We start from the raw sequence: 26,743 nt of genomic DNA, 5'->3' as shown, positions 1-26,743 counted from the left end.
ACACTAGTGACGGATGACAAGGGGGAAAAACACATTCATTTTTCCTCTTTTTTTTTCTTGGTGGAAAGTAAATATATTGACATTGTAGCTGTATAGTTTTTCATAGTCGTTTTATGTCAGGAATTGATTGACCCATTGATCAGCAATGGGTCGTGCCCGGCCACGACCCATTGCTGCACAGCAGCTATAATTATGGTTTTGCGTTTCCTGCATTAACGTAGTTAACCACTCGCTAGCTAGTGTTAGCTACATTGTTAGCCTCGGTGGCTTCTAGTCAACTGCGCATGTTCACGATGTGACCACTTGAAGGCCAAGCATATCGTGTACACAACTTCATATTCACGGTAAACACGAGCCGACATGAATGCAGCTGACATCATCAGGGCCTATGACATCATCAGTCAGGTCATAAGATGATTTTGGTCAATAATGATGTCACTGATGATGTCATAGACATTGTGACGTGGAGGGCGAAAACACCCTTAGGTGTGCACTCATAATGCCTATGACATCATCAGTGATGTCATAAGATTTGTGTGATGTCACAATGCCTATGACATCATGACATTGAAAATTTATGGGAGGAGGTTCAGCAGGATAATCTTCACGAACGTGAATCAATTTTATGCCTTTTGAAGCGTTTTCTTAAAATCGGATAAAAAAAACGCATTTACGTATCAAAAGCCCCACTCCCATAAACTCCACAGACCTTATTTTATGCTTTTAATTGAAATCCACATTCTAAAATGCCATTCACTTTTGCCCGTATGCTTCAACATGCTTGTTCCGGAGTATCCGGACACATTCCTGCGGTGCTCTATAGGAAAAAGGTGCCTCCTTAGAAACTCCCTCACACTGCATCTATTCAACCCATTCTCACTCCCACAGCATTGGTTTCCGCCGCTTTGTGTTTGAATGCACAGGGGGATTTGGCAACACATTCTCACTCCGAACTCGTCTCAGAGCACTTTGTCACGTGTCTTTTGTGTTTGATGTAACGCTCCCCGCAGCCTAGAGCACCACTCACACCAGTGGAGGTCAAGGTCAAGTAGCCTACGCCGCCGGGCTCGTTGTCTAAAACAAGTTTTGAAGTACAGGAGTAACTTATGTTTAGGCATTGAGTATATTGTAAAGGTTTGGCGGGACCCGGCTCTTTGAAAAGCAGCTGGGGGGAATCGGTTCCACTTTCCACCTTCGGCTCTCTCACTTGCTGGAGGGGTTTGATCCGGGCAGAGCCCATGATGCACAGTGAGTCTGGCTCCACCCGTGGGGATCAAGTCTTCCCTCTCAAGGGTCTGCAGGCCCAGTGGACCCGTCTGCTCTATGTCTGGGTTTGAGCCTGGCTCAAGTCTTGAAGCTTGCGTTGATAGATGTACAACGCCACATGTGATGGAGGTCCCCTCCCGCACTAACCCGCTGACCAACTGAGTGTTGACCAGCACCTCCTAGAATGTCTTGGGCTGAAGCCCGTCGACTCCACACATGGCTTGAGGTCTCCAAAGCCTCGAACATCTGGAACCAGAATGAACTTGGACTGGTTCTACTTATAGCTGCCCTAGTCCGGGTATGCAACATCACTGGTGATGTCATAACTCATCTCATTCCCAGGTGATGCTGTCACACATCCCATTGTGATGTCATCGGAGATGGTGACATCCTTATTGTGACGGCATCGGTGATGATGTCATATTCAACCATGACATCATCGGCAAGGAGATCACATATGTCATGATGTCACAGGGCGGCATTGTAATGTCATCGGTCTCGATAGACCCGGGAAATGGTCTCAAGGAGCTAGGTGGACTCAGAAGGCCCAGAATTTGCTAAGCATTTGTTAAGCATTTTGTGCGGTGAGAGAAAACCCTTTCACCAGAGGAGCTGAAGATAGGCTGAAAACTACATGTGTATATCTATGCTGAAAACTACTTCCCCAAATGTGTTCACCGCAGTCAGGCTTTTCTTAACTTGTCTGTTGGTTCGGTTGAGAGATCTTTGAATGCAACTTAAAAGATATCTCACCTAGCTGCTACTGTACTAACTTTAATTAGTGTGTTCACCGCACTCAGGATTTTCTTAACCTGCCTGTTGCGTGAGAGATCTTTGAACAAAACTTAAAGATCTCTCACCCTGTTACTAACTTAGTGTGTTCGCCACAGTCAGGCTTTTCTTAACCTGCCTGTTGCGTAAGAGATCTTTGAACAAAACTTAAAGATCTCTCACCCTGTTACTAACTTACTACTAACTGCTTGTGGAAATGTTTTCTCTTAACTAGATGTTTGTGATGCTTATAACAACCATAATTTCGAATAGCCTCCGCAATGCAATATATTCAGGGATGGACTGGGACTACCGGGCGACTTCCCAGTGGGCCGCTCTATCTAGGTCTACTCTAATCTGGGGCGTAGACCAGTGGCCAACCCCCCAGGCTTCCCTCTGATGACTGTGAATTGAAGTGAATTGAAACGCTGTAGTTCCTTGAATGGCCACTAGGTGTCGGGGGCAGTAGGCATTCCCCCCATGTTAAAATGCCCGACTTTGTAACAGAATTCAACAGCTTTCCAGTCAGGGGCAAAACACGGTTTTGGTCTATAGCTAATTTCGCCTTTTCATAACAACTGTAGGGGGGGTCATTTTTTATATAACTCGCCCGTTTGAAGTAAAATAGATGATAGAAAAGGGGGTGATTGACCTGGTGAGTGACCTGTGACCTGTCCAGTGATCACGCAGCTTGCCAATCATGGACCAATAGCAGGCGGCTCTGTGGCTCTGGAACCCCCATCTCACGTGAGCTGTGTAAGGACTCAACCCCAAGATGGCGACAGCCTACGTTTCAACTCCAAACGGGAGACCAAGATCAATGGGACAGCTCTGTCCATATTATGTAGGTCAGTGGCGTAGACTAGGGATGTAACGATTCTCCCCCACGAAGTACAGACGGTATGGCGGAAGCATTTGAAAATTGCGGAAGCCAACTCGTCTGTTCTAAGAGACTAGCCACGGCCAGTCAGGACAGAAGAGTAGCGGATGTGACGTCGGCCAAAACAAGCCAAAAATGCTGGTGATGACGCGCAAGGAGAGATTGGGGGCTGCAATAAAGGCGATTGTCGTAAGGCCAAAACACACCGCAGTTTTAATTATTTTACATGACTATTTTGTTACCCGCCACCGTGGCGGACATACCTTTCAATGTCACTACCAAACCTAAAATCTGCCCGCCATTGGCGGGTGGCGGGCTCTAATTTCGGGCCCTATATATATATCAAATGCATTGCCTTAGCATCACTAAAGGCCAATTCAAACGTTTGGTCGAGCATGTTTTTAGACAATTATTTTACCCTTATTAGATATTTTTTTTATTGTTGTATCAAGTTACATAATTTTGTCCAGTAAAACCTCTGAAACTATAATATGTCAAGAAAATATGCTTACCTTTGAAAATTCCACCAAACAGAGTCCGCATGTCTGGAGTGACTTATTTTTATTGCTAGCCCTGACCCTAATCCAAACACTAACCCTGACCCTACCCCTAACCTAAAGACACAGCGACATCTAGTGGATTGTTTTGTTTTTTGCATAGCATAAAAGGACTGGTATATGGGGCGTGGGGCGAGCAACCACATCCTGTAAAAAGCCATAGAAACCATAATCAGAGGAAGACAGCCCAGAGCCCATTGGCGTAGTGTGGTTGCGGCACTATGCTCCACTTAGGAGCAGTGTTAGGCAAGTTACTTTCAAAATGTAATATACTACATATTACTAGTTACTTTTATTTGAAAGTAATACGTTACTTTACAATATTACTGTCTGTGTAGAGTAACTCATTACTTATAACACTTTGCATTACTTTCACCAAAATAACTGCAGTAGCAGAATGACATCACCGCCCCAGAACATCCCGAAAAATAATTTATACCATCTTCAAGTCAGTGTAAACCATCCAAAATTCTAAAATTTTATCATTTTCCTATGTTATTGTCATAGTGGTTATTTGCATAAAAACACAATTTGATTAGGAAATGATTGTATCTTTATCTGCTTTGATAAAATAAAATAAAAAGTAACTAAATTTGTAACTTGTGTTACTTGACAGAGTAACTGGTATACTATTATTGAAATCATATTGTAATGAGTTATATTACTGAGTTAAAAGTAATATATTACATGTAATGTGTTACTTTTATAATGAGTTACCCCCAACACTGCTTAGGAGCCTACAGGGAAGAAGAGAAAGAGAACGAGAGAGGGACAGAGAGGGACAGGGACAGGGCCGGATTAATAGTACCATGGGCCCCGGGGCTAATCATTTTCTAAGCCCCCCCCCCCCTGCTGCAAGGAAGGGGCTGTAGGCGTTGCCCTTGTGTGCGACACCGCAAAAAAGATAGACATTTTTTGAACGTTTGGATGGTTTTTTTGCCATATTTAAAGGAATATCTCATTTTAAATTAACATTCAAAGCCATGTGTAAGATGTCATAATAAGCACATTTATTAAAACAATGCAGCTGCATAATACATGTAAATTAAAACTTAAATAGCCCATATTAAATAAAATGTGTACAGGTTTTCCTCTTCTGCTTAACTAAATACACAGCTGTGCAATAACAATAAAAATGTAAACAGAACAAAATTAACAACTGACCAAATACCAACTATCAATATTGTGACAATATTGTAGGGATGACTAGTGCTTTCACAAAATAGAAACACTGACATTTTTTATAAATAATAATCATCAGTAATGTGAAAATAATAAGTAAGTGGGTAAAGGCAAATAATAGAACAGCTAGAAGAAATTACATCACTTTACTGTAATGCAGCCTTTAAAACCAGGAATACTAGACACTTACAGTATCACCATATCCATCATCTAAAACCATTTCTATAGTCTCATATCACCATTATGCATCCAGTCCTACTTCAGCATTCAGTATGCCAGGGGTCCGTCCCCAATTACTTTTCACCAAGGGCCACATTTTGCTGAGGGCCAAGGGCTGGCGCCGGCGCAAAAAAATGTGGGGCATATGAAACCAGATTTAGAGGAATAACTCATTTTAAATTAACAGTTGTGATGTCATTATTCAGTCTTAACCACCAATATTTGATCCTTTTCTCACTGGGTGGGTTAATTTAAGCATAAGTATTTAAGCATATATCAGTAAGTGGCCCGGGATTCTCAAAGCCTGTGTTAAGGGTCACACAAGAACAAAAATGCACTCGTGAAGCTAAATAAATCCAAAACCAAACGAGTTAATTATTTACATTTTTACTTCAAACTTCCTCAATGTAGAACAGTCATTTCTTACACATGAGATTACTTTTAGCCTTTTAGTCATAAAGATTACCGTATTTAAAGATATTCCATATTCCAGACTGAAATGTTATAACAGAAGTGGAGTATTGGCCAGAATGACATGAACATTTGGACACTTATTCAGCGGTTATTTTGCATGTTGCGTTCAGGTGCACTGTGTATTTTTTTTTTTTTTGGGGGGGGACTCCTGGGGCCCCTAGACGGCGGGCCCCCGGTAAGCCCGGGCATTAAACCGGGCCTGGACAGGGACAGAGAGATGGCTCAACACATTTTTCAATGATAGAGTTACTCAAAATGTGTTCTACCAAATGGTAGCATCACACCCACATCATTTTAATGAAGAACAAATGTCAGCACTTTTCAACACTTTAGGTTAAGCTAAATCAATAGCTTTCCAAGCTGTAGATTATTTTCATTTCAAATGTAAAATTAACGAATCAAGATGTATTTTTTAAAGAGCAGACTTCCCCCTTTTTTGGGGCTCTCGAATTAAGCAAAAAATAAATACTAAATATACTCCTTAAAAGCATGTACAATCTGAATCTGTTTTTTCTTTTTAGTCCAATTCCACTTTGGCAGTGTTGCAGCATGTAACAGCCAGGCTTTTCACAGCCACATGCTGAATAACGTTAGAGGTGCTCTGTCCAATGCTTTTCTCCTTCTCCCTCTCCTTCCTCTTGCCATTTCCACACTGGAGGAGACGCAGCAGGTGTCCTCTGAACTTCTGTGTGAGCATATACAGCATGGGATTCATACAGCAATGAGAGTAAGCTAGCAGACGGCAAATATCAAAGGTGAGGTACACACGTTCTCTCACATTACAGTCTTGGGGTTCGTACAGAGAGAGAACAAACATCAGCGTGTAGTAAGGCCCCAAGCACATAAGGAAGACCACGACAATACACAACACAACCACAACAGCCTTGTGCTTTTGTCTGTTCACAGCATGCAGAACTGTCCTGAGGATGGCAGAGTAGCAGAAAACAATGATGGCAAATGGAAGTAAGAAAAGGAGTGATACTTCAAGGTAATAACCCAGTTTATCCTCATTGATACTGGAAGCCTCACAGATAAAGAAATCTTCTTCATGGTCTTCCAGCTTTGTATTGATAGCATCCCTCAGGCATGCAACGATGCTGATGACCCAGGCGAGTGCACAGGCTCCCATGGCCCACCTCTGCCTTTTTACAGGGCTGTTTGGCCACTGCAGCACCACTGTTGCAAAACGATCCACTGTCATGGCAGTCAGTAGAATGACACTACTGTACAAGCCAATGAAATAAGCCGCAATCAGAAATTTACAGGCAAACTCCCCAAAGACCCAGTGAGACAGTTGTTCGATGGCCCAGAATGGAAGGGTGAGGGTGAAGACCAAATCCGAGCAGGCCAGATTAAAGACAAACAGGTTGGTGATCTTTTTTTTGTCCTCATAGCAGAAAAGGACACAGAGGAGGAGACCGTTGCCTATAACACTGAAGATGAAGATCAAAAAGAAGAACGCAGCATTGATGGATCCAAAGTACATCCCCTCTTCACAAAGATACTCCAATTCACCACCACCAGAGTAGTCGTAGTCATCGTCAGGAACTGTGCCATTTATTGTGCCGTTGATCGCAGATTGAGTGAAAGCACTCTCCATTTTAGAATCTCTAGGAAACAAGAGCACAAAACTAAAGATGATAAGTTCAGCAAAGTATGATCAATTTGAGATTTTCGGTTTGCTCCATCTTCTGCTATTGATGTGATCGCTGCGCTGCTTACCGCACTAAGTCACATTCCTCGTTTGTAATATGATAACTCACTATGGTTATTAAAATGAATCTTGAATAAAGATAAAAGCTAATTTCTATAACGTTTCAGCAATTTGTTATTTCTTGAAAAATATCCAAATGGATTAACTTACCCGGGTAGCGGATCACACTTTCTTGTGGTGCATCACACTGTGAAGTGACGAATGAGCAGGGAAAACACATTCATTCTTCCTGTCAGCCGGAAACTCTCATCTTGGTTGAGCTTACTGTAAATGTCAAAAGGCAGTTCCACGGTAATGACGTCAATTGCTTTTCACACTTTAACCCACACTGTCTGAGACAAATTGCAGACAGGGCAGATTTAAGCCTTATTACATATGATTATATTAAAATGCCAACATGATATATAAAATGTTATCACAATATAACATAATGTGTGAAAATGCCATCACAGAGGACACCCAATGTGCCATTAGTATTTCTGTCTGAGGATAGATTTTTAATCTATAACTTGTGTAACTGTGCCTGGGGATAGTAATGAGTGTTATTCATCATTCAGAGTAGAAATAAATTCAATGAGGACATTTAATGAGATTAATTTTATTGTCAGATGTACATGGAAATAATGATTAGATTAGGCTAGAGTTTACTGTGAAAAAAATACACTCTTACTACTATCATCAAAGTCTAAATGATCAAAAGTCAGGCTCCTCGTCTAAAACGAGTGGGGAAGTGGGTAGCAGCCAGGGCGATTTTAGGATCAAACCTTATGGCTGACCTCGGGATCAACTACCCCCCCCCCCCCCCCCCCCCCACACACACACACACACACACACACACACACACTGTAAGAAAGTTTTGTACATTTTAAAGATCTCTCACCCTCTTACTATCTTACAATGTGTTCGCCACAGTCATGGTTTTCTTAAACCTGACTGTTATTAACTGTAAGGGTGGGAGATCTTTAAGGGTGAGAGATCTTTTCAGAAGAGTGAAGAATGAACTGATTGAGTTGATGCTTGTGGAAAGGTTTTCTCTTGACTAGATGCCTGACACATAATTTCGAATAGCCTCCGCAATTCAGGGATGGACTGGCCATTGGGACTACCGGGAGACTTTGCAGTGGGCCGCTCTTCTAGTACTACTACTACTAGAAACTACTCTAATCTGGGGCGTAGACACCCATAATAGGGGCAGTGGTGGGCCCCACGGTTAGAGAAGCGAGAATTGTGACCGGAAGGTTCCTAACTCCCAAAACTTGGTAGTTTATTGTTATTAACATTATTTTATATTAGGCGAAGTTTGGAAACAAAGGGAAGATTATTCTGAAGATGTAATTTAGTATAGGCTATATATGGGTTTGAGAAAAGTTAGCTAAGAAAGTAAATAAACTGAAGCTCAAACTGCTCATGGCATTAAACAATTACTTTTTTGTGACCACAATGCTTGTTACAATGCTTGCAACAAGCAGACACCCACAACTGCAGATAGAAGCACATCCTCTGTGGTTATGGTGGTGTGAGCCTTTCATTGTTTCAGACATACAGTAGTATGACTCTGCTATGGAGCTCTGCAGACCAAGTTGCTGTGTCACTGAGTGATACAACAAAATAACAAGTACAACCAAATCTTCAAATTAAGGAATTATCAAGGACAAACCTATAAAACATCCAAACAGGACTTAACACTAAGAATGTCACTGATATCTTTGTTGTTTAATGCAGCCCATTTGGGATTAAATATCTAGCCTATTGCTGAAATGTGGAGCTTTTCTTTTTCCACATGACACATAATTGTATCTTCTCTAAACACATTGCTCTGCTGCTGGCAGATGAATCATTCTGCAATCATTTATGATGCCACATTTTGTAGATATTTCCGGACTGAAAATCAATGTCATTGACCACAGTGCAGTGAAATAAGCTGTGTTCTTTCAATGGGCGTTGCTTTCATTTGAATTGGCCTTAAAGGGACAGCTCACCCTAAAATCCAAAATACATATTTTTCCTCTCACCTGTAGTGCTATTTATCCATCTAGATTGTTTTGTGTTAGTTGCCTGGGGCCGGTTGCACAAAGCACCTTAAGTTAAGATTTTCTTTAGAGTCTGAGCTAACCAATAAAATTGGTTGCACAAAACACCCTTAAATCTTCTCCTTAAGGTTAAATATTTTAAGGAAAACATAAGCACAAGATTTAAGGGTGTTATGTGCAGCCGATTCTATTTTATGGACACCTTAACTCGGACTCTAAGGCCAATCTTACCTTAAGGTGCTTTGTGCACTTTATAGAGTTTTAGAGAAATCGGGCATAGAGATTTCTGCCTTCTCTCAATACAATGGAACTGGATGGCACTCAACTTGTGGTGTTCAAAGCGCCCCCAAAAAACAAACTCAACAGCAATGTCTCTTTCCAGAAATCATGACCCTGTTACTCAAGACAACCCACAGACCTTGTTGTGCATCAGCAGTGTTATGTAACTACTGTATAGCAGGGGCGGTTTTAGCATCAGAGCTTTGGGTGGGCTCAGCCCACCCAAAGGTCATGGACCACTAGGGGGGTCCGGGGGCATGCCCCCCCGGAAGAAAATTTTGTACAGTTTCAAGTAAAAATGGATCAAACTGGCGCACTTTGAGATCAAAATGAAGAGACTAGATCTATGAAGAACTACACACATCAATATCTTCTTTACCGTTCTGTGGTTTTACAGCGATGAAAAAATAATTGTTTCCCTATGTATACTATATATATTCTGCATACAGGTTACTATATGGTAGAATTATGCTTGCATAAATAATACCAAAATCACTTCAGGGGAGTTTCAAGTAAAGTAACATTTTGCTTTGTAGGCAAAACAAAAGTAAAATTAAATCAAAAGGGAACTTCCTAACTTATTGGCTGGAATAATATTCCGACAAGAAAATAATATACTGTAAGCACTAAAGCAGGAGTTTGCAGTCAACTAGTTGAAATTAATATGTGGCAGTATTTGTGGGGGTCAAAATCTATGTAGGGTGTACCACCACAAATAGATCAGTGTATGGGAAACACTGACTATTAAATTGTGTGACTAGAAAGACATCAATTAATCTGAGAAAATGTACTTTAATTTTGAACAACAGCACTACAACGGTGGCATTACAAATGGTATTATGAAATGATTGTGGGAAAAAACAAGAATGCCACTTTTTTTCATGAACTTTAAGCAGAAAATTAAAAAATAGTTTTTAAGCAAAAATAAATAATAAATAAAGATCATTTTAACATTGGCTCAACCAGCCCATCTTACTGACCACCAGGGGTCCTGGTCCTTAATCCCTTTTTATTACTCCATGCCACTGGTACTGTACACAAACAAGGCTGTTTAAATATCTGCCTTGCACCATGGATTTGGAGAGAAAAGAAAAAAAAGTTTTTTTTGCCTCTATTTTTTTTGGGTGGGCTGAGACTAGAACCGCCCCTGCTGTACAGTATTTCTCTCTCTCTCTCTCTCTCTCTCTCTCTCTCTCTCTCTCTCTCTCTCTCTCTCTCTCTCTCTCTCTCTCTCTATATATATATATATATATATATATATATATATATATATATATATATATATATATATATACGGTATATATATATATATACCCGCATGTCTGGAGTGACTTCTTTTTATTGCTAGCCCTGACCCTAACCCTAACACTAACCGTGACCCTACCCCTAACCTAAAGACACAGCGACATCTAGTGGATTGTTTTTTAGCATAGCATAAAAGGACTGGTATATGGGGCGTGGGGTGAGCAACCACACCCTGTAACCCATAGAAACCACAATCAGAGGAAGACAGCCCAGAGCCCTTTGGCGTAGTGTGGTTCCTATAGGAGCCTACAGGGAAGAGAGAGAACGAGTGAGGGAGAGAGAGGGACAGGGACAGAGAAAGACAGAGAGAGAGAGAGAGAGATGGCTCAACACATTTTTCAATGATAGAGTTACTCAAAATGTGCTCTACCAAATGGTAGCATCGCACCCACATCATTTTAATGAAGAATGAATTTTAGCACTTTTCAACACTTTAGGTTAAGCTAAATCAATAGTTTTCCAATCTGTAGATTCTTTTCATTTCAAATGTAAAATTAACGAATCAAGATGTATTTTTGAAAGAGCAGACTTCCCCCTTTTTTGGGCCTCTTGAATTAAGCAAAATTAAATACAAAATATACTCCTTAAAAGCATGTACAATCTGAATCTGTTTTTTCTTTTCAGTCCAATTCCACTTCCACAGTGTTGCAGCCGGTAACAGCCAGGCTTTTCACAGCCGCATACTGAATAACGTTAGAGGTGCTCTGTCCAATGCTTTTCTCCTTCTCCCTCACCTTCCTCTTGCCATTTCCACACTGGAGGAGACACAGCAGGTGTCCTCTGAACTTCTGTGTGAGCATGTAGAGCATGGGATTCATACAGCAATGAGAGTAAGCTAGCAGACGGCAAATATCAAAGGTGAGGTACATACGTTCTCTCACATTACAGTCTTGGGGTTCGTACAGAGAGAGAAAAAACATCAGCGTGTAGTAAGGCCCCCAGCACATAAAGAAGACCACGACAATACACAACACAACCACAACAGTCCTGTGCTTTTGTCTGTTCACAGCATGCAGAACTGTCCTGAGGATGGCAGAGTAGCAGAAAACAATGATGGCAAATGGAAGTAAGAAAAGGAGTGATACTTCAAGGTAATAACCCAGTTTATCCTCATTGATACTGGAAGCCTCACAGATAAAGACATCTTCTTCATGGTCTTCCAGCTTTGTATTGATAGCATCATTCAGGCATGCAACGATGCTGATGACCCAGGCGAGTGCACAGGCTCCCATGGCCCACCTCTGCCTTTTTACAGGGCTGTTTGGCCACTGCAGCACCACTGTTGCAAAACGATCCACTGTCATGGCAGTCAGTAGAATGACACTACTGTACAAGCCAATGAAAAAAGCCGCAGTCAGAAATGTACAGGCAAACTCCCCAAAGACCCAGTGAGACAGCTGTTCGATGGCCCAGAATGGAAGGGTGAGGGTGAAGACCAAATCGGAGCAGGCCAGATTAAAGACAAACAGGTTGGTGATCTTTTTTTTGTCCTCATAGCAGAAAAGGACACAGAGGAGGAGACTGTTGCCTATAACACTGAAGATGAAGATCAAAAAGAAGAACGCAGCATTGATGGATCCAAAGTACATCCCCTCTTCACAAAGATACACCAAATCATCACCATCAGAGTAGTCGTAGTAGTCGTAGTCAGTCGAGTTGTAATCAGGAACTGTGCCATTTATTGTGCTGTTGATTGCAGATTGAGTGAAAACAGTCTCCATTTTAGAATCTCTAGGAAACAAGAGCACAAAACTAAGGATGATAAGTTCAGCAAAGTATGATAAATTTGAGATTGTTTTCTGTTTGATTGATTGATTGATTTACGTGTCATGCACTCTAGGTGCCCAATCCCCATGGGTTTACAAGACACAACAATAAAACAACAATAAACAACACAACAATGATACATTTAGAATACAAGTCATAAGACCGCAATGGATCGAACAGCAATATAAAAACCAATATATCAATTTCTAAATAGAAGGTTCTGTCTTTGCTCCCATGTTAGACAGATACATTTTGCTTGCTCCATCTACTGCTATGGATGTGATCGCTGCATTGCATACTGTAGTAAGTCAAATAATATAACTCACTATGGTTATTAAAATGAATCTTGAATAAAGATAAAAGCTAATTTCTATAACATTTCAGCAATTTACTTCTTGAAAAATATCCAAATATGGGAATTTTGAACTTACCCGGATAGCCGATCACACTTTCTTGTGGTGCATCACACTGTGAAGTGAAGTGACGGATGACCAGGGAAAAAACACATTTATTCTTCCTCTTTTTTTGTCTCGAATTTAGTCACAGAAGAAATCCAATGTTGCCTTATATTAGTATTTCTGTCTGAGCATAGATTTTTAATCAATAACTTATGTAACTGTGCCTGGAGATAGCAATGAGTGTTATTCATCATTCAGAAAGAAATTCAATTACGACATTCAATGAGATTAACTTTATTGTCAAATGTACTTGGAAATAATGATTGGGTTACATTCTACTGTGAATATACACACTATAACTATCATCAAAGTCTAAATGATCAAAAGTTCAATAGTTACAATTGACAGAAAACCTTGAATGAATTCTGAAAATTCTTTAACACTCAAAAGTGAAAATATCACATGACAAAAATACAATGAATCAAAGTGAATCACATACAATAATAATTATACCCTCTAAAAAAGTGTATTTACTAATTATGCATAGAAAAAAATCACCACTTATTACACAGAATGGGTAATTTTATTATTTTTCTTTCATTTTAAAATAAGGACAATTTGAACCCATAATCACACTTGAGTTTAAGCTTGGATGAGATGATGGTTGAAGCACTGTACAGTACATTATACACATGCAACAGGAAAACGGTGCCTCCAGAAACTCCCTCACACTGCATCTAGTCAACCTGTTTTCACTCCCACAGCGTTGATTTTTGCCGCTTTGTCATGTTCCCTTGTGCTTTGGATTTGGATGCACACGGTACCCTGATACACTGGAACGGTACACTTGTGCTTTGGACACGTTCTCACTCCAAACTCGTCTCACAGCACCGCTTTATCACGCGCCTTTTGCATTTAATGTAACGCTCCCCGGAGCCTACAGCGTTTTATGGAACGTACCACTCTGCACCTGTGGGTCGAGCACACCGTCAGGCTTGTCATCCAGAATGAGTTGGGAAGTATGGTATTATTATCACCCAGGGGACGGTAGTACCACCTGAGGAAGGGGGGGGGGGGAGGACTGGACTTAGGTTTAGGCATTGGGTAGGTGGTCTTTATGTTTAGCTTCAGGCATTGGGTAGGTGGTCTTTAAGTGGCTGTAACCGTGACCATGTGCGTACAAATCCAAAGCGGTATGTCACTAAGCGTCTGGAATCAACAATGTGGGAGGGAGAATCTGTTGATCTATTCTGAGGATGTCAGCTAGATTGAGAACTCCTCACCACTCGTTACTGACATGAGTCGACTGTGTCTGCTGCGGAGGCTGTTGCTGCGGCTGCAGCTCCAGCCCTTCAGCATTTTCTTCAAGTGGTTTTTGAATTTAACCCCGACAAACACATAGAAGACAGGGTTAAGGCAGCAGTGTGAGAAAGCAAAGAGCCGACTGATGTCAAAGGCGTAATCCAGTGGTTTGCTGCTTTCACAGTTAGCAGACACAGACGAGGAGTCTGCAGCTGGCGGGGGCTGAAAAGATATGGACATCAAAAATATAACTATATTGTACGGCGCCCAGCCCAGGAAGAAAACAAGCACAAGTGTAAAGATCAACTTTAAAGTTTTGTCCTTCCTTCTCCGGGTGGTAGGGCGCAGGAGCCTGCACAAAATCTGGGAGTAGCAAAAACCGAAGACCAGAGAAGTCACTATAAAGAGGATGTTTTGCTGGTAGATTCCCCATAACTTCCAGTAAGAACTTTCATAGCCACAGTAGTACTTTTCCCCAGAATGGACCAGGACTTTGCTGAAGATCAAGGTTGGAGTGGCCGCTATGGCGCTCACAGCCCAGAGGGCAACAGATACCAGGATGCTGTAGAAGCCTCTGGGGGACACAAAGTCAGACAGAGGGCTGATGACGGCCACATAGCGGTGAATGGTCATCATGATCAGGAGGATGCCACTGCTGTAGAAGCCAACATAGAAGACAAAGCTGATGATTTTACATGCAGGTTCCCCTAAAGTCCATCCTTTTTCGGACATGTAGTAGTAGGCCCAGAAGGGCAGACCCGCGGTGAAGATGAGATCCGACACGGCCAGGTTCATGATGAAAGTGTTGGTGAGGGATTTCAGATTCTCGTACATGGCCAGAATCACCATGACCAGTGTGTTGCCAACCAGACTGAGGATCACCACGATGGAGAAGAACACAGGAGTGAAGATCGCTCCAAACTGGGCTACCTCTGGCTTGTCACACACTTCATCGTCATAATCAGTAACATAGTCATAACCATCACCACTTTCAGCCATTTTCCTTCATGAAAAAATAAAGGTTTTGTTAGAGTGATAGGAAAACAGGTCAAACAACACTGATTTCATAATACAGTTATATTTTAGATGATTTCATTGAAAAATTGTTAGTTTCCATACCTTATAGAGTCCCCCGCTATTTCAAATCATTAAAAATATATGATGCTGACAAATCTGCACAAAGGCTGTGAGCATGAAGTCCTTTGAACGCCAATATAACGGTACGTGAAAACTCGTGAGCTAGCCGATATGATTTGTTCCCTATACACCGACCACAAAGGTGAACAGAGATCAGGAACTAGAGATCACCCCTCCTCATGACCACTCTAAAGAAAACATGTTGCCCTGTTTCATTCATGTGACAAGACAAATTTGTAATACTCTTAAGTCAGTGGTTCTCAAAGGTGGGGTCCGGGGACCTCCAAGCGTCCTTGAGGGGGTTCCAAGGGGTCCCCACCAGCAAAAAGGGGGCACGGTGGCACAGTGGTAGCCTACTTGCCTTGCACTCTCGCCTCACAGCAAGTACAGTAGGTCCTGGGTTTGATTCTCACCTGGGATGCTGATGGCACTGGGGGTATGTCTCCCCATGCCTTCGGTACCTGCCCAGGTGGGCTATCTCGTGAAAAGGGCCCTTCTATATGGGGTTTCCTCCATATAACATCAATATGGACCCCCACTAAAAACATGCAAGAAGATTGTCGTCTCACCAGTGGTGTGTGTGTGTGTGTGTGTGTGTGTGTGTGTGTGTGTGTGTGTGTGTGTGTGTGTGTGTGTGTGTGTGTGTGTATGTGCGTGCGTGCGCGTGCGTGTGTGTAATGCATATGCGCATGCATTGGTGCATTGTGGCAAATAAAGACATGGTCGTCCTGTACCTTTATAATTTATTTTCACTATGATTCCGTGCATAAATAACATGACAATAACAATGACAGAATGTATGACAATTTTGGTCATGGGTTTCATCCACTTTCTGCAATAAAACATCTAAAAGCAAAAATCATATCAGATGGGGGACCCTATGGGACAAAATCTTACCAAATGGGCTTCTGTGGTCTAATTTGTGTCAGTTAGGGGTCCTTGACGTGGAAAAGGTTGAGAACCACTGCCATGACTCTGAGCTGTATTAAATGTAATGCCATTATTTATTATGCATAACAGGGACACATCGACCTAAAAACAGGCTGTCAGGTGCATCCAATATCATTCAGACATGGTTGGATGTTTCAGAATGATGTGTAAGCATTATGTCAAAGTTAGAAAAAAGAAAAGAAGGAACACATCCCAGGCTTTGCATGGTTACAGTGATAATTATTGGCAAAACAGTAAAGGTACTTTCCTTTCTTCTGCTTTTGTATTAGCTAGGCCTACAGTTTATTATGGATACTGCACCCCCCCCCCACAGGATAAGAAAGAATAAGGCCTTTTTGTTAGACTCTAACCGTTAGAGTGACAGTCCCATCTCCGAAAGATCACACGTTGTTGCATGGTCCTGTCAAAGTGCCCTTTAGCTTACCCCGCTAGCCGGGCGTTTCTTGCTCATACTGAGCATTAGCGCCAGGCGACCTTCAACGCATTTCCAATTAAACAATCGTGCCGCTCTCACGTCTAGGTATAAAAATGAACCCTTACCTGAGCCAAAAACTTGGAGTGAAGACGCTATCCGATGGCCAACATCCTCTTCTTTTAAATACATATAGTTGCCGCTTCCAAATTTTTGCATAAAATCCACTTTTCTGTCTTTGAAAAACCGAAAATCAGTCATCTGGAGCAACCCGGAAATACGACTCACTGTTTACTCACTAATGCCCCCTACACTTCCGGGTTGCTCCAGATGAATGATTTTTGGTTTTTCAAAGACAGAAAAGTGGATTTTATGCAGCAATTTGGAAGCGGCAACTATATGTATTTAAAAGAAGAGGATGTTGGCCATCGGATAGCGTCTTCACTTCAAGTTTTTGGCTCAGGTAAGGGTTAATTTTTTATACCTAGAGTGAGAGCGGCACGATTGTTTGATTGGAAATGCGTTAATGGTCGCTGGGCGCTAATGCTCAGTATGAGCGAGAAGCGCCCGGCTAGCGCGGTAACCCTTTAGCAAGTTTACTGTACACAGTACCTGCTTATTCTGTGTAATTCACTTTGTATAATATAAATGTATCGTAAATGCCTACAATGGAAATGTAATAATAACGACACATGTAAATGGTTGACCCGAGTGTCACACATCCACAATGATGAAGCTGTATGAACATCTTGGTTGAAATCTGTCAGGGAATATTAAACACACACACGCCACATGCAGCGTTTATTTACCTAGTGCCTCTCAACCAAACTAGGATTTGAGGCTGCAGTTGCACATGGCTATTGACCCACTTGGACTGTCAATCATCGATAGTGCCCGCCCCCAAGGTAGCAAGTTACTGCTCAGCTGCTGTACAAACTGGACTGTCTGGAACATTTTACACATCAAGTACGTCAGTATTTCAGCTATTTATTCAATCTTAAAGTGGTTCGCTTCAATTACAAACAGGATGCGATGTTTTGTAACGCGAATCTACTTAAAATAAGACTGAAGAAACGGAGGGCTGCGAACAGGTGGATGATAGCTCTCGCAAGCTCTCGTGAATCGATGTTAGGTCGTCGTTCTGTTGCATTTTAAAGCAGTTTGTAAACGAGATGTGTTTGTTTTGTATTGGTGGCAGATCAATAAGTGGTCTACGGTATGTCAGTGGGAATCCCCCGGGCGAGATGTCGTAATGGAGGAGGGGGGTCTGTGTTGACACCGGGCCGTCCGGGGACAGATTCACATTCACCTGTCGTCTGAATGCTAATTTCCTATCGCTTAATGCCCGCAGGCAAATCTTTTGCCACTGCGGTTACGAAAAATGTGTGTGCTGTGCCAGCAACAACATGACGTGCTTCTACAAGGAGCTGCTCTAATAACAAGACCATTATGCCCTGAGTCTGTTTACATCCCCGACGAATTACCATAACACAGACTACTTACATGTATAATGCTACTATAGGGACTTAACAGTATGTGTGAGGACGTATTCAATAGTGAGTTTATAGTGACCTTACCTTAATTACCCCCTCCCCCCCCTTCCCTAGGCCACTAGAATCTTGGGAATGCTGATTAAACATGTGTTTTGTAGGCTATGTAAACAACAATAATTTCTAGTCTTGTGTTATTGTCAAAGATACAATATCTGTTTTACAGGGATCAGGAGTAGCATAATGACGTAAGAGTGTTTTGCATCTCCACACAGGCATAATAAGACTTCTTAACAGCTTTCACAAGTCCAGTTTCACAGTGTTTTCAACACAGAGAGATTGACATTCAATCATTATAGGAAGAAGAGACAGCAGAGGCTGTGTGTGTGTGTGTGTGTGTGTGTGTGTGTGTGTGTGTGTGTGTGTGCGCGCGCGCGCATGCATGTGTCTACTGTAGGCTACCGTTACCGTATAATGTTACTTACAATACAATCAATCAATTTGATCTTTATATAGCGCCAAACCATAAGAGTTATCTCAAGGCGCTGGCGGAAGGTAGTTTGTAAGACATACGTGTTTTCCCCATCACCGTTTAGGAATACAGTAGACAGTCATTACATCTTGAGCATAATATTTCTAAGACGTGCAGAATATTCATTATCTGTATTGTGTTGATCCTACATGCAGGATCTGGCCACATTGCCATTTCCCCCAGAATGGCCTCTTCATCAGTTGGGGAGAATCAGCTGCAGAGGATCATCAGAGACCTGCGTGGTAAGAAAGCTTTCCACACGTACAGTGAACATATCGACGGCTTGGAGCCAAGTTAGTTGGTTATACAGTAGTAGATTTTACAGGAGAGCCAAACCAAATTTTGTTCAACCTTGGATCAGCTGGCATTACCACATTCAGTATCACTATCACAATATCAAATGTTGCATTACCATAACAACAATACTGCTACAGTTTAAGTTGAATTATATTTCACTTTTTCTAATGGCAAAAGATGTATGGCTTTTTGGCGTGAACCTTGTTTCAATTCATCCATGCAGAATATGGGCGTATGTAAGTAAACAATCGTAAACCACATTCCTTTTAATACAAATCTATCAATTTACACTTCAATCAACAGTGAAATATAAAATAAGATCAGAATGAATATCTTTATTTTGAAGTAACACTAAGCAACTTTCACCAAGGCCTTAAATAGTAGGCTACATGGATGGAACATATCAAATTGTTTTTCTCCCCTGTTAAAAGTACTTTTGATTCTAAACCACTACTTTTTCCTCTTCTCTTCTGAGTATAATACATTTTATATTGTGTCCCTCCCAGAACACATCACTTATTTTATGTGTCCTGGCTTGGGAACATTCAAAGACATGTAAAACTCCTCATAACACTGAGGGGTAATTCAGCTACCAGCAGCCTTGCTATCACAGCTCATCTTGACCAGTTTACACTCCTAATATTACAAAATACCATTTTGAATCTATAGGCCTAAGTATTTAATGGCAATATTAACATATTTACATTCATCTAGTAATGACCTTGAATAATAATTAGGATATGAATAGGATACTAAAAACGATATGATCTGCCATGCTAGCATTACTTACGTCAGCATGCATTTTGAGTTGACCCTAAGTGCTGTTAGAATCCTCAACCCACAATGCGTGTTCACTGTTCAGTGTAAAAAGCGAGGTTTTGCTTGGTGTTAAAAGGGCATAAGTGCAGTAACAGTTATGCCCTTTGGGCAGCAAACAAATCCATTCTTTTACTGTTACTTCTTTATTTAATTTATTTATTTATTTATTTATTTATTTACTTATGGGTAATGATTTCAGTTGTGTCCTTTTGGCATTTGATATTACTCATATTCACCCAAAATCACACTTACACCCCTTTGGCTCCAAGCCCTGGGATATGTGTCTTATATTCTATTTGTACAATGCATTTAGTAATAGGCTTATGTGTGTGTACACAACAGTGTATGTTTGTATGCATGTGTGCATGTGTTAATATCCCTGTTACTACCCTGTTTAGATGCTGTGATAGAGTTGAGTAAAGAACACAAGGCGTGTGGGGAACCCATAACAGATGACAGCGCCAACCTGCACAAGTTCTCCTATAAACTAGAGTACCTTCTACAGGTATGGTACCTTAGCAAACCCTGACCATCAGCAGGATTTTAATGGGTGCCAACAATGTGTAGAGAGTCCACTGGAATGTAGTCATATTTAGGGCCATATGATTCCCGCAATTCAAAAGAAACATTTGGTAATAAAAATAGAATCAACTGAAAACATGGAATATTGCAGAATTGTCCATAATTTGTCTGAAATTTATAAAAGTAGGCCTAATCAAAAATATAGACTTAATTATTGTAGTAACCGAAATGATTTCATAATTGTAAAATAGGCCTAGAGAAATTATTCCGTTTTCGATTGGGGTGTTTTGAGAGGGTGCTCGGTCTTGCATGGGACCCTTACGTCACCTCACAACGTGGTTTTCACTTTGAGAAACATGTCGAAGAGGCTGTCTGAGAGAGCCATGTCATAAAAATAAAAAATAAAAATCGATCCTATAACCCCTGAATTAAAATTCTAGTGGAAAAAACAGAATTGGGAAAAAAATAAAACGGATTTCATCTGGCCCTACATATTGGTAAACAGGTAACCATATTATTAACAATCATCAACTGTTTTCCATCGCTAATTCACTCTCAGGTATTTTGACAGGTCACTGAGAATTAGTGTTGTATTGTCACTGTAATATCATAATAGTAGTGAATTTTAACTGTAATTTGAGTTGTTATTTTGGCTGTTTTAAACCTATAACATCATTGGTTTGACAGAGAGCACAAACATAGCACCCATGCAAAAAAAGGCAAGCTCCTTCCCTGGGCCTAATTTACAAATGAGACCTTAAGCTGACATGTTATCCAAAACAACAGTAAAATAAAATTGAATTCCTAGACTGCCGACATTACAACAAGTGATCATTAGTACGGGGTGCAAGTGTTACCTGTAAAACCATAGCACCCAGATAATAGATGAGACATGCATATTCCTGTGTCCCTAGGATACCCCCTAGTCATAGATACACTAGACTAGGGCCTAGTACATCTATGTGTAAACAAGAGGGGTTAGAGAATTGAGAGCCAGTCCTGACCCTGTAATACCATCCAAAACAACATCCATTCAAACCTCTGCAGTTTATTTGAATCACTGGAACCAACACTGGGATTTCCAAAGTGTGTCAACACCTCTCATCTGACACTCTAGACCAGTGGTTCTCAAATGGGGGTCCGGGGACCCCCAGGGGTCCTTGAGCGGGTTCCAGGGGGTCCCCAGCCAAAAGGGGGGTAACTTATTTTACCTATAATTCCATTCATAAGTAACACAATGACTATTTTGGTCATGGGTTTTATACACTTTCTGTAATAAAACATCTAAAAGCATCAATCTTTTTATCATATGGGGGTCCGTGGGACAAAATCCTATCAAATGGGGGTCCGTGGTCTACTAATTTCTGTCAGTTTAGGGGTCCTTCATGTGAAAACCTTTGAGAACTACTGCTCTAGACCAGTGGTACGCAACCTTGCCCTACTCAGGAGTCAAATTGACAAAAAAAGAGATACCTTTGCAAGAACCACAATCCAAAAAGTCCCTTTCCTACCTTTTATTTATTTATTTATTTATTTATTTATTTATTTATTTATTTATTTATTTATTTATTTATTCATTCATTCATTCATTCATTCATTCATTCATTCATTCATTCATTCATTCATTCATTCATTTAAAGAAAGGACTTAAAAAAGCCACAACTACCCATAAAGGAGCATGTGGCTCTAGAGCCTCGGTTTGAGTATCACTGCTCTAGACACACTGAAGCAAGCAACTCACACACGTTCATAGAAAGCATTTAAGTTACGGAACCAAATCCACAACTACTGTGCAAGAAAACGGTCAGTCACAAGGTGAATTTGCTTTATAATCCAAGTTGCTGAGGATGTTGTTGTTGTTGTTGTGCTGTGTGTTTTTCTTCTCTTTAGTTTGACCAGAAAGAGAAGACAACCTTCCTTGGCCAGAGGAAGGACTACTGGGATTATTTCTGTGACTGCCTGGCTAAGATCAAGGGAGCTAACGATGGCATCCGTTTTGTTAAATCCATCCCTGAGGTAATCCTGCACAGCAACGGAGACGCACACACACACACAAACGCAGACGCACGCACACACACACACGCACACACACACACACACACACACACACACACACACACACACACACACACACACACACACACACACAGACACACAGACACACGAGTGTATAACCAAGAACCTAATCCTCAGGTCGGTCAGGTAAGGCTCAGTGCAGGTAATTCAGTTGTCATTGTAACATTGTAACATTTGTTGCCATGCTGCAGTTCCTACTCTACGGTTTCTTTCTCGCCGCCTGTCCTGGATTTAGTGGTGAGCATCAGAGTAGACTAGTTGTAGTCGAATAGCTCATTCTTTCAAGTTTTATATTCCTTTATGCCTCTATGATAGCTTTTGTTTAAGTGCTATGCCTATGCCTTTTCCTGTTGACGTTTTCTATATTTTTGATCATTTCTTGCCTAATGTAAAGTACGTGCTGTGCAAAGACAATGTTTCATTATTAGGTGTTTTGCCTAGTGGGATATTGGTACATGTAGAAGCCTCTCCGAAAGGTTCTCCCGACATGATTGAAATCTATTCAATAATCCGCAAGTCTGAGGTGTCACGGGTGTAATGAGTTAGCTATACCAATGTCTGCCAACCCGCTGCGCCACACATTGTTGCTGCTATACTATATTCTAGTGTGATAGAGATAATTACCAAGGAAGTCCTGCTTTATATGCACTGTCAAATCACATGCATCAATTAATTAATGTCAATGGCTGCTTGCTTCACTTCCACAGAATATGTGTGTGGTTTGAAGGTTCATCAGAGAGTTAGCCAAACAATCAATAACAGTTCAATGCTACTGTAGCTAATTGCTCTAAGAAAGCATTGTGGGCCAAATAGCCTTAGGCAGTGTTTGATACTTTTACTAAATATTGCTTTTACTGGGTTTCTTATTGGTTAGTCTCAGACAGCTAGTGTCCTTATAGTAGGGGTGTCAAAAATAATCGATTATACGATGCATCGCGATGCGGACGTGCACGATTCTGCATCGATTAACAAATATCAAAAATCGATTATTAATTTTTTTTTTTTTTTTTTTTTTTTTATAATCAAATAAAATAGAATGTAAGTACATGCAGTTGTTTATTTAAATTATGGATCATAATACAATGCAATTCCAAATGCACTTTTATTTTAAAAGTAGCCACACAGTGAGAAAAAAGAAAGTGAGAAAAAATAAATCATGTATTGCGGAAAAAGTGATGCATCGATTTAAGATGCATCGCGATGCATCGTGATGCATCGTTTAATCGAATCGAATCGAATCGTTGACAGATGAATCGTAATCGAATCGAATCGGGAGGCCAGTGAAGATTCACAGCCCTACCTTATAGTAGGTCTTTGACTCTCCTCTAAATCCTTCAATCGAATGAGCAGTTTGGGCTTACAGACAAACACTGTGGATTGAGTGTCTGTGTCTATGTTGACCATGAGCTCATTTAAATCGATGGTCTTTGAGTGGTGAATGATGATCTTTGCAGAGGTAATGCACACTTCATTCCGTGCTGGCTGACAGGGTCACCAATTAGGAGAGTGACTACTCAATACTAAGAAGAATTGAGGGAGTTCACTCTCTGTGAAGTCACAGCGCTATGCATAGACCAGAGTGCCAAGAAGCAACGCTCCTTGGTTCTATGTTTCCTTTAGAGCCATAAAATATCTCTCTATTTTACACTCGATTTGAATTTTTAATGTAATGCATTTTGCTTGTTCTTTTACACACATTTGATCTTCTTCACTTTGTAATCATGTTTTTGCCTCCACCAAGGAGGGTACGTTTTCGGTGCCGTTTGTCCGTCTGTTTGTTAGCAGGATTACGGAAAAACGAACGGAAAAAAAGAAGAAGATCCGACTCACAAAATTTGCATATCATTATGCAAAGTAGTATTGGCCTTGACGGAGGTCTGTGGCTCTCCGAGTGCACTTCTAGTTCTCTATGCTTTTTTCTTTTATCCAATTTATGTAAAGCACTTTAAATTGCCTCTGTCTATGAAATGTGCTATACAAATAAACGTGCCTTTGCCTTATCTTTAAACTTAGACATCCTGGAATGTTCTGTTTGGTTACAGATTTTCACAAAGCGTGGATCCAACTTGTGGTCGTTTGAAAAGACTGGTCTTTGTTAACGTACTACACTGTTATATTGTCACACTTTGTTATTCTGCTACAGTACTAAGGATGCACCGATCCACTTTTTTCACTTCCGATCCGATTCCGATACCTGAATTTGGATATCTGCCGATACCAATATTTTTCTTGAATATACAGTATAGGCAAAGATTTAAAAAAAAAAATTAATATACCTTGCAAAAAACAGACAAAATTAAGAAAATATACAAGGCAAAGAAGGATACTATTATACATGTGCAAATTACGGCCAGCGCCCGCGCTGGAATTGCACAAAAAAAATGGTTTTGTTTTGTTTTTGGATCTGATTTTTTTCTCTCAATCCCATCCCATCCGATCCGTGAATTAGTGCCAATATCGGCACCCCGATACCGATATTGGATCGGATCGGCCCCATCCCTATACAGTACACACCGTTCTATTGTTACGCTCAAATGGAGATTATTCAGGAAGTAGGAACCCCTTGATGTTACATGGAATTAATTGTGACCAAAGATGTGCGTGTGCGTGCGTGCGCACATGTACTGTACTGTGTGTCTATTTATGTGTATTATTAAGCATGTTTCTGCATCTGTTTGCCCTCAGTTGAAGACCTCATTGGGGAAAGGAAGGGCCTTCATCCGTTACTCGCTGGTGCACCAACGCCTCGCTGACACACTGCAGCAGTGTCTCATGAATCAGAAGGTCACAAGGTCAGAGGACACACACACACACACACACACACACATGCATATGTATAGATGTTGCCGTTTGCTGAGATGTTAGAAAAGTGTGTTTGTGACTGGACTGGACTGGACGGTCACCAGTTTGAAACCTTGGACCTGCTGTGGAAAATGCAAACAGAGAAAGTGAGGTACTGGTGTCTCCTCCCTCAACAAGTACGGTAACACCAAGATGCCCTTAAAGCAACGCTCACGTTCAAGTTCAAGTTTATTCGTATGTCCCAGAAGGGCACTTTGGGTTGCAGCAAGACATAAAAATCATAGAAAACAGGCATAACATCAGCAACATCCTGGATAAAAACATAAAAGGATAAAAACATAAAGATAAAGCGCAGACAAAGTTAAACACAATATAAGTACAAAGTAGCAGTTTAAAGTGCCAGTGATCAGTGCAAAGTGCAAGGCTATAGGCCAAAGTGGTCGTTTTGTCACTCGTTATGTCACTCAGCAATACACAATTACAAGAAATAAAATAAAAAGCTACAACAGTACATATTGCTCAATTGCTCAAGGGGAGCTTCCCAGTAGCTAGCAGGAGAAGACTGTAGTTGTACTACTGGGCAGCTGCAACGGTTGAATGTGTGTTGTTATTGTATAAATGTGAAACAGGACTGACTCTACAGCAAGAGCCACTTACATTTCCTCATATTTGTTGGCTGGAAAATGACCAGAACAGTTTTACTTCCTTGAAGCACCAGGCCAACTGTTCTGGTGAAGTCTACGTCTGCTCCTTGGTCTCCCTTCCTGCTTTGTGTTTTACTTCTCTTACTTGGTGATGGTCAAGCTTCAGCCATGCAGCCTACGCTCTCTCACTTCCTCAATCAAATCTCAAACTTGACGTCACAGCAGGTCTTTCTGGTTTTATTTAGTGCGAAGTTGCTCAACTCTGGTCAGGTAGACAAACGAGTCGCATAACACAAATCAGCCAAGGCTCTCACTTCCTCAGTCGAACCTGAAACCAAATGTCATAGGGTTTCTGTCTTCTTCTATAGAATGTTGTGTTGTGATCGTACAGTATGTCTATTTAGACAACCAGTCAGCTAACACAAGCCATAAACAGTAGGGCTGGGTATCGCCACTGACTTCCCGATACGATACGATACGTTTCGATATCGGTATTTTAGTTACAATACCAGTTTTGCTTTGATAATGGAAGAGATTCTCAAATAACTACGGTAATGCTGTAAATTGTACAAGGAACCCTCTAACCTGGTGCATTATTAAAAAATATTAATATTTACATTAAGAATTGACCATAAAGCAAGCAGTTACATCATGTAATTCTTTTTTATTTAAACATGACCAACATAGTCATTCAACATCTTATCTTTCTTTACAGTCTTCTGTCTCTTTCTTTACAGTCTTCTGTGAGAAGCCAAACAAATTTAGATTTTCACTATACAACAGAATCATTGAACAGCAGCATGTTGTAAACAGTGTTTCATAAAGTATACCGTAAATTCCGGACTATAAGCCGCACCGGTGTATAAGCCGCACCTGCAAAGTTGACTATTTTTTTCTTATATAAGCCGCACCGGACT

At 40.9% G+C, this 26,743-nt stretch overlaps 3 protein-coding genes and 1 pseudogene across 4 annotated transcripts in view; 1 reads left to right on the top strand and 3 right to left on the bottom strand.

Annotated features, from left to right (window-relative positions):
- Window positions 1-5,866: 5,866 nt before the first annotated feature.
- Window positions 5,867-6,949, bottom strand: LOC310771692 (chemokine XC receptor 1-like; the record flags this gene model as incomplete). Its single annotated transcript, XM_083664239.1, has 1 exon — window positions 5,867-6,949. One exon carries the CDS (start codon window positions 6,947-6,949, stop codon window positions 5,867-5,869), a length of 1,083 nt encoding a protein of 360 aa, XP_083520365.1.
- Window positions 6,950-11,297: 4,348 nt separating this feature from the next.
- On the bottom strand, window positions 11,298-12,398 carry LOC310771691 (chemokine XC receptor 1-like; the record flags this gene model as incomplete). Its single annotated transcript, XM_083664238.1, has 1 exon — window positions 11,298-12,398. The coding sequence occupies one exon, from the start codon at window positions 12,396-12,398 to the stop codon at window positions 11,298-11,300; it is 1,101 nt and encodes a 366-aa protein (XP_083520364.1).
- Window positions 12,399-14,105: 1,707 nt separating this feature from the next.
- Window positions 14,106-15,359, bottom strand: LOC310771694 (chemokine XC receptor 1 pseudogene; annotated as a pseudogene). The gene is made up of 2 exons (XR_014554063.1): window positions 15,264-15,359; window positions 14,106-15,147 (listed from the first exon to the last, which is right to left on the bottom strand). The product of XR_014554063.1 is annotated as a chemokine XC receptor 1 pseudogene (transcript).
- A 2,213-nt stretch (window positions 15,360-17,572) lies between these two features.
- Window positions 17,573-26,743, top strand: part of LOC310771696 (uncharacterized protein) — a gene marked incomplete at its 3' end in the record, with an annotated part of 14,044 nt that continues 4,873 nt past the window's right edge. Inside the window, exons 1-5 of the mRNA XM_083664241.1 lie at window positions 17,573-17,610; window positions 18,822-18,908; window positions 20,181-20,287; window positions 22,195-22,320; window positions 25,066-25,172. Of these exons, the coding sequence (XP_083520367.1) occupies window positions 18,851-18,908; window positions 20,181-20,287; window positions 22,195-22,320; window positions 25,066-25,172 (398 nt within the window). The remainder of the gene's footprint in view (window positions 17,611-18,821; window positions 18,909-20,180; window positions 20,288-22,194; window positions 22,321-25,065; window positions 25,173-26,743) is intronic.

This window comes from Poromitra crassiceps (assembly GCF_964638095.1).
Source record: "Poromitra crassiceps genome assembly, contig: HAP1_SCAFFOLD_1043, whole genome shotgun sequence".
NCBI lineage: Eukaryota > Metazoa > Chordata > Actinopteri > Beryciformes > Melamphaidae > Poromitra > Poromitra crassiceps.
Note: the sequence above shows the minus strand (reverse complement) of the source record. Positions and strands in the feature narration are given on the sequence as shown.